Source organism: Crocodylus porosus, unplaced genomic scaffold (assembly GCF_001723895.1).
Source record: "Crocodylus porosus isolate Cpor-Errol unplaced genomic scaffold, CroPor_comp1, whole genome shotgun sequence".
NCBI classification, from domain to species: domain Eukaryota; kingdom Metazoa; phylum Chordata; order Crocodylia; family Crocodylidae; genus Crocodylus; species Crocodylus porosus.
In genome coordinates this window covers 72,900,213-72,909,018 of record NW_017728886.1, presented here as the reverse complement: position 1 = coordinate 72,909,018, position 8,806 = coordinate 72,900,213, and the positions used below count along the sequence as shown (strand labels likewise).

At 38.6% G+C, this 8,806-nt stretch overlaps 1 protein-coding gene across 1 annotated transcript in view; it reads right to left on the bottom strand.

Annotated features, from left to right (window-relative positions):
* STT3B (STT3B, catalytic subunit of the oligosaccharyltransferase complex) overlaps nt 1-8,806 on the bottom strand; it is a 102,341-nt gene continuing 93,535 nt past the window's right edge. Inside the window, exons 12-15 of the mRNA XM_019533411.1 lie at nt 8,171-8,344; nt 6,668-6,781; nt 4,444-4,656; nt 1-1,732 (exon numbers count right to left, since the gene is read on the bottom strand). Of these exons, the coding sequence (XP_019388956.1) occupies nt 1,652-1,732; nt 4,444-4,656; nt 6,668-6,781; nt 8,171-8,344 (582 nt within the window). The 3' untranslated portion in view covers nt 1-1,651. The remainder of the gene's footprint in view (nt 1,733-4,443; nt 4,657-6,667; nt 6,782-8,170; nt 8,345-8,806) is intronic.

Here is an 8,806-nt window from a genome sequence, read left to right as displayed (position 1 = left end):
TTTAACACAAAACTTGAATTAACTTTATTTTCCCCCTACAGTCAACAACTCATCTGCACTGAGCTTTAAAGCAACAAAGTAAAATGAAATCTCAAAATGATGGGTCAGAAATCCAGATCGAGTTACTCATGTGAAAATGTTGCAGCTGTAATATTGGTCTGTAAAAGAACCAATAGGGTAAAAAAATGAGTTTATAAATCAAAAAATATTCTACACCTTGGGAAAGAAGTCAGCAGTAACATTTTCACGGAACATTCCAAATTTACATTTTCTTCATGAAAGGTACATACTATTCTGCATTTTACACCAAGATGTTTGGTGTCACTTCTTATAAAAAGTTGCATCCTGTGGCAGGAACACAAACTGCAAAACCCCTTCTTTCACTTTATTAAAAGAACTAACAAAAATTTTCAAGTCTGTATAAAGTTTCCTATAGCTGGAAAGTGAACATGTTCAATCTCCATTTATATTTTAGTGCATTTAATTTGACAGAACTGTCACCTTTAAAAAAAAAAAAAAAAAAAAGTATAAAAGACAAAGCAAATAGCACTAAAGCAGAAGCTTTTCAACTGATAAAGCACTCTAAAAATAAAATGCAGAAAAACAGATTAATCATTTCCAGAAACCCTCTCCTGCCCCTTTTAAGGAGGCAGGCTGAGGTTTGCAAAACCCTCTTACCTCTCCCAATAGCCACAGAAAAGAGATTTTGTATACTTGTCAACTCTTTTTTTTCCTTCCCCCCTTCAACAGGCTACACTTGCTTGCTTTACCAGGTAAACATTTACCAAAACTAGTTTAACTTCAGTTCTGAAACACCAATTTCTCTGGTGCTCAGTAGCATTCATTACTGTCGCTTTAGATTTTCACAAGGATACAAATTTAGCCCTTATTCCTAAAGTGTGCAAGATCTGGCTGTATGAAACAGCAATGCTGCAATCGCTTCAAACAAACCAACCAACAAAGTACCTTCCCCAAACCCACAGCAGCTTCTCCAATTTGAACTGCATTATAAACCCACATCATCCAATTGGCAGTCAGTCCCATGATAGTTTGTGAGATGGCAGCTTGCCTTTACAGTCCAGTCCAAAACTAACTTCAGCAAGAGGAAAAAATACATTTAAATGATTCCATGTCAATCCAGGGAGAAAATCTGCTTTTTAATAGCTGAATTTCAAAGATCCACATTCCTCATCTCTCAAGTGTTTAAAATGTCATGTCATAAAACCAGTCTTTTCACAAGCCACAGTCCTTTCACCATTCCAGTTAACGTATTGCTATTTTGCTGATACAAGTTTTTTCCAAAAGAGAAAAAAAAAATTGACAAGTATGCATGTGCCAAGGACCAAATTAGAGGGTTCTTTGGTGCAGTCAGTCCAAATTCTCAACTGATTTGAAGGATAATATGTACCAATAAAAAAATCTGCTGCTAGACTTGGACAGCAGCTCTGTCTTGCTTCACATTACAAATCTAAAACAGCTGTTCTCAATAAGCCAATATTTTTGATCAGACATTGCCTGAAAAATTTGTACAATTATCTGGACCAATGATGGTTCTGTACCCTCATGTTGCTGTGAAACATGACTTGAGCTAAAGGCAAAGACTGGTTATCTCAAGGACAACTGCTTCGTATTAGCAATCAGAACAGTGTGTTTAAACTGTCTTCCTGTTGGGTCTCTTGCCTTTCTTTAAAGTTAGTTTATTCTTAATGTAGCCACGCTTCCTTTTGGCGGTCTAAAAAGAAAAAAAAAAATACATTGGATTAGTTAGCTATAATGCTTAGTCTTTCCACTTTTGCCCATTTAATTGCATGATGCCTGGACTTATTTAAAATACATTTAGGTACTGGTCTGCCACTACTACTGTCTGTTTATTTTAGAGTTAAGATAATTAAACTAACATCAACTCAAGATACAATCTTAATTGCCCCATCGCCTTTTACACTTCCCAACACATCCATTTTGTAAGTTTTAAACAAGAAGCACTTCTGCAAGTGTCATGTACAGGCTTGTCTCCAGAGCTGTGCTGATGCAGAAGCAGTTTAATAAAGTCACCCTAACTTCAGCTCTGGTATCATACAAGGAGCAACATGACCTAGCAAAGTGGAGATTACTGGTTTCAATCTTGGAAGTAAAAACTTCCAGAGATCTGAGGATAAGAAAATAGGCTCAGCCTTTTCTATCCTAACACTAATACTCCAATGTTCTTGATTAGGGTAGAATAAACACAAATCCAAGCTCTTACTAGACAGACAACTCTTCCTATATCTTACTGATATGTTTGCTTAAAGCAACTATCAGCATCTGAAAACAGACTTAAGAGAACCTAGGTGTTTTCAAGGATTAACATGACTATTTCAAAGCAGAGTCCAAGCTTTTTATCTAGCCACAGCAAGCTTTGAAGGCCTCATCCCTCATTTAATAGCATCATCTGGCCGTTTTAAATCTTACATTTAATATCCTAGCTTTTAGGATGAAAGAAAAGAAAATTTCATGTTTTTATAAATAAGTTCCCAGACTGATTAATGCTCTCCAGCCTCCTTTTAATATAGTAGTTAGTTACAAATAAGTATAAGCAGTCTTACTAAATATAATATTTGTCTAGAGTTAGTATACATGAAGTACAGTTTATTTTCCCTGGGTTTTATTTTTGCCACGTGCATTGGCAGGCTACAGTCCAATGCCAACAAACAACTATCTACTTAAGATGTGGTAGGGCAAAACTGGCAAGTGTGGTATCAGTGAAAACGGGTATTTAATTCATCACTGATTGGTGACTACCTAGCCCAGCAGTGGAACAGTGCATAAACAGCTATGAGTGCTGGTCACATTTACAAGAGTGCACAGAAGAACTGCTAGCTGGAGGCTGGGTAAGGATACAATTCCTGCAGAACTTGTAGACCTAAAAAACCACGCACACATTACACTTACCATACACTTAAACTCTGTTTTAGGATGAAATGTTGCACACCAACAGTCTGATTTACTGATAATTAATGGGGTAAATGTTATGTCTTACAGAAACTGGCAAGTATCCTATCTAAATGCTGACCAGTCTTTAACCCATCCCATATTAAGTTGAAGTTTTTAGTTTTATCAGCTTTCAAAATTTTGTTTGCTAATGTATCTCTGTTGTTATTAAAAACAAAACAAACAAACAAACAAACAAAAACTTAGCCATGTTGCTCTCGCATAAGATGAGACAAAGCTGCAGGGAAAAAAGCATGCCAGTGTTAAAACATGCACCTTGATATTCTGAGGGCAAACTATGCCTGGTCTTTTCTATTTTTAAGGCGTACAATAACAAATTGGAAGTGTCAATTCAGAACAAATTTCTGCTTACCACTATAGATGAAGTTTACTCCACAAGTTTAACTTACCTTTAAATGACACATTAATTAGTATAGGTGAAGTAACTTGAAAAGAATACTGTACAAGCTTAATCACAGCCTAACTGGGCTAATACCAAGCACATTTTACATTTCCTACCATAAAATCTGTTTTGCTGTCTATACAGGGGCATGCTAGAGCAACTGTTCTGTTGCAAAGAGCGTAGGAAGCCCACAGCAGGTCAGTTTGTTTTTAACACTACAGATTCTTATTTGAAAATCTCTTGGGTTTATCTGGTGAATCATGTTTGCACACCTAATGGTGCTGACGTTGTGTGGCACCCTGGTTAAGGGTCACTGTTAAGGACTATCCATAACCTCACGTTATACGCTGTGCTTTAGTACAGGTAAATAAGTTGTTCATTTGACACTATTCTAGAATCCTACTGGGGATGAATTCCTGCATTTACACACAATCGTGACACTAGCAGGGGCCACTTCTGCTTTGAAGGTGCACATATTTTTTTTCTTTCTTTTGGTCCCCTCCACATCCCCCTCCTTCCTTTCTACTGCTTAATGCTGAATGAAGGAGCACACCAAGGCATTCTGACATGCATAAAAAATGGAACATTAGGTGAGATGAATTCAAAGAGTAAGAAGCCAGACACTAAGTTCCGTCAACAAAAAGTTCAGTTTTAATTTATTTTATACAAAAATGTCATTTTTAAACTTCTAGGCATCACTATTTTCAAACAGGTTCAGAAAGCAACTGCCACATTATATTTTACTTAGTGAGCCATAGTTACTGAAACATGAATTGATGTACTTTATACTTCCAGTTACATGAAGATTCTTAAGGTTTGTAACAGCCAGTGACATGTCTATTTCCAGTTAGCATTATTGCCTAAAAATCTAGCCTTGCATCTTCACATGCTCAGTTAAGCAGACAGTAAATTAACAATTACCAGCAGGCGGGTCTGATATTGGACACTAATATGAACTGTATCCATAAAGATCTCACTAGTGGAAATACATAATTCACCAGCTATGTGATTCATTGTTAAAAACAAATGAAAGATTTTGTTGCCCCTTTTCAGTTACTTCACTGCAAACCCACCTTCTTTGACAAATACTTCTGTTTCGGTACAATGTTGGTTACTCTAGGTTTGTGGTCCAATGTCTCTCTGTTGTCTAATTTTTTCACTTTGTATATTCTAACAAGCCAATGTTCTGAGGTAAAGGCTTCCTCCAAGTGTTTAAATTTAATGTCCTTGTTGCCAATCTCAGCATTGCGCGTGCGATCAAATCCTGGAGGTGTCCGAAAATCCAGCTATAAAATTAAAGTTACACATTATGTTGAGGTTGGGAGAAACATGGAACGTAACAGTGCACACTCAGCAGTGCTATACTTTTCCTCAGCTGTTTCTAAAGACCTTTGGCGGAAAACAAAACTAGCCTTTTTGCAACATGAACTACTTCTCAGAAAAATCTTAAACTACAGCTTAAGGGGTGCTTGCAATCCAATTTCTTCAACAGCTGGAAAGGAAAGAGATCCAAATATGACTTCTACTTGCATGCATCAGTTAGGCCATGTGCTGTAAGGCAGTATTAGGGTAGTCTCAAGTTCTTTGTTCAGAAATGAATGTTGGAAGTCAAAAGCCTACAGTATCTTGAAAACATGGATCACCTCTCTCATCTCTTTACAGTATAAAGTGCTGCATGCAAGAATGAACCTCTGTCCAGCATTCCTCATCTGTACAGACTAAATTTTGTCTTGGTGTTAAGCAAGTGTAAGCTCCACTGAACTGAGTCATACTCACAAAAGTACACTTGGTGCTGGGTATGGAAAAAGGGAAAGGGCCTTCCAGAGAGGAATATAAAAAGAAAGTTTTAGAAGCTTTAAGGAAAGTTGCAGGTAAGCGTGGGGGGGGGGGGTAGGAGTAGAACAAACAAGCAAGAAAAAACAGTTAAGATCACTGCCATTTATTCATACATGGAAAACCTTTGTTCATGACAAATGCCATCTTAATGAGGTCTATCAATTTAATACCTTTGAGTTGGGTAGGTCGCGGTATGTTGCCAATATAATCTTTACTGTATATGCATCCTAGCATAGCGATCAGTGATTTGGCTTGTGCCAAAATAAGCAGGTTTTTCATGCGTGTGAAACTGCATTTAAATATTACAGCATAAAAAGACTAACTTGAAGTGCAACTTTTTAGCAAGTTAACTGCTCATAATGCACCATGGAATTCAAGGGCACTTTTTACACGTGCTCCATGGATAATGGAGGGGCAGTGCTTTAGAGTAGCTCTCAAAGCATCACTGTGCCTTGTATCAGCATCCCTATGCTTAAAAATGGCGGTGGAGGTACTTCAAATAAATCTTATTTGACAAGCTTTAGGCCAAGTGCCTCCCCCACCATTTTTAAGCGCGGGGATGCTGGAACACAGCAATTGCCATGCTCCAGCACGGGTGCCCTGAGTGTCTGCCTGAGGTAACATGATGCCCAAAGCCACAGCAGCAAAACTGAGCCAAATACAAGTCAACAGACTAGTGCTGCTACAGCAAATGAAGGATTACAGACCTAAGCTTGTGGCAGTGGCTTTCTGCAAAAGGCTGATGATAGTTTTTAGGGCTGTGCAAAACTTTGGTTGCTGATTTGATTCAGCAGCTGAAACTCTGAATCAAATCAGGAGACCCTTTAATATCTCTGAATCGAATCAGAACCCTCGGATTCAGTGATTCGGACATAGCTTTAAATCTTTTTTTTCTACGTACCTCAAGGCTCATGAATGCTGTGATGCTGGGGCAGATGGGGCATCCCATGGGAGTGGGGGCCCCCTCATGCTCAGCAGCAGACCCAGAAGTGGACCGGAAGCACTTCCCATCCACTTCCAGGTGTGCCGCCAAGCACGTGGGAGCCCCACCCTGTGCTCCTGTGGGATGCTCCATCTGCCCCAGCATCGCAGCATTCATGAGTCACGCCTGGTACCTTGAGGTCTGTAGAAAAAACATTTTAAGCTCTGTCTATGGACAAATCACTGATTCTCTGAATCGGTACTGAATCTTCAGATTCAGCTGAATCGAATTGGGACAGCGATCCAAATCAACCAGTTGAATCACTGTCTCCAATTCGGGCCAAATCCAAATTGAATACAGCCTGTTTCACATACCCCTAATAATTTTGCAAGTTCAAATAAATACAATTCCCATCACTGCACTAGCAGAATGACAGCTGTCAACTCGCACGTCCCACCCCCAAACATTATGATATTAGCAATTTTCTTAGTTGTCTTTTGAATTCAAATTCGATAAAGTAAAAAAAAAATTCCACTCACCTGCATCTCTCCAAATCTGTAATAGGACATTTTATACATGAGGCAGTTCAGTAAGGTGGGAGAACCTGCCTTGTCTACACGGAACTCTCCTTGGGGAGTAAAGTAGTCGCTTTCCTGAAGAAACACGCAGGGGTCAGTTGGGAATAAGGCACATGAAGTCACTTTGTTCCCTTGGCTGTGTATGCATGTGCTCGGAGGTTAAGCTCTAATTAAAATGCCCACAGCATTACGTGTATTCAGCGTCCTGCGCTTTAATTTTTAACGAAAGCTTGTTCAATTAACCAAGTCTGCTCCAATGTGTGCTAATTAGCATGCGTCGGAGCAGAAGTCTGTCGCATGTATAGATAGATGCAAAGGAGTCAAAGTGATGGACTTTGTACAGTGGACTTCTACATGCCAAACAAGCTCAAGTTGATCTTGAAGCAGAAAGCAATGCTCAATGCTCTCTGCTACAAGTAAAGGCACAAAGGTTGTGGGCCATCAGTTTTACTGAAACGTGCTGTTCCAGCTGGTATACCACAGTATGTAAGCCAAGAACAGGCGTTTAGGCCAGCCTTTTATTTATTGTTTTTAAGTCCATTGTATGACCCATACAGGAGCATTTCAGTAGCTATCCTGTACTCCCCGTCTCCTACCAAAATATGCCCTTTCCCCTGTACCCTCTCCTCAGCTGGATCAATCTGACTAAATCCATTTGTTTGTATGCAGGTATAGATGGGAGTTTCTTTTACCAAGCTCTTATACAGAAAACAGATCTTTGAAAAACATACTGATACACTGATCATAAGAAAATATGTAATTTTGGCATATACAGAGTATTTTCTGCTTCAGTCACTAAAACAATTATCCTCAAAGTAAATATGATGGTATACCCAATAAACTTCATAAATGTGCTGTGCCTCAAATGCACAATCACATGTTTAGGAGAGTTAATTGTAAGCAGAGTAAAACAATAGGTAGCCAAGCAAAAGTATGCAGCTCCTGTCCATTGGTGCAAGGCAGAATTTTAATTACCAAGCACATTAATCCCTTGCATCTGCTCACTTCTGTGTTTCTGTAAGATAGTCTTATAAAAGCTTTGAATGCTTGCTTGCCTCCTTACACAGTATTCAAAGACTGGAGAATTTATAATTTTGTTTTAGATTGTGTAGAGACATTCCCTTCTCTGCCCTACAGTAGTCAAATACCTCCACAATGCAGATACCCTGTACTTTCAGTATCACAGCAATATGAAATTTTAAAATGACTAACCCTTCAAAACCATGTATACTGAAAGACAATGGACTAATGCACTGCTGTCCTAATGCAAAAAGCCCTTGAAACCATATGAATTAACACATTCTCTCAAAAAATTGTATTTTTTTTCTCTTGTAATAAGCTCACACTAAAAGAGTGCTGGTTTAATTAAAAAGATAAGACCACCATATGGTAGCAAACCATAGATCAAACAAATTTATTCTGCTAGGAACACATGGCTTATATTGTGTTAACAGCCCCACTTACCCGGATATCTTTGGGATGCTCTCCCTCCGCTATCCTCACCATCCACAAGAACTTGTTAATATCATCACCAGAGTAGCCGATCACACCACCAAAAATAATTAAAACATAATCCACATCCAGACTCCTCATGATTTCATATGCTGCTGTCTCATTTGATGACATTGCCTTTCCCACCTACAACATTGCAGGCAAAAATATCTTAGTGTTTGTAAAACTGCCTACAGGGCCAGCTGGTCCAAATATTAGAGCTCCACTGACTTCAGTGGAGCTACGCTGGTTTTGGACCAGTTGTTCAGCTGAGGGAAAGCATGCTTTTACCACGTACGCAAATGTTCATTTACTTTTGGAGAAAATAAGGACGTTGCTCACTTATTTCTTTACAAACTAAAGTGCTCTACGCATACAGAAGTAATTATTTTTTCTGAAGAGCAGCTGATGTATATTGGACGGAGCTTTTGAGTTTGCAGGAAAATTGCCTGGTTAGATTTTTTTTGTCATGACCAGTTATTCCAACTACAGTTCAAGCATGGTTTGATAGGCAGTCCCAATACACAATAGGAACCTTTTAAAAACAGTGGGTGTAGCCTACCTTGAAAAGAAATTATTTAATAGATAACTATTTAATTTTCCATTTTT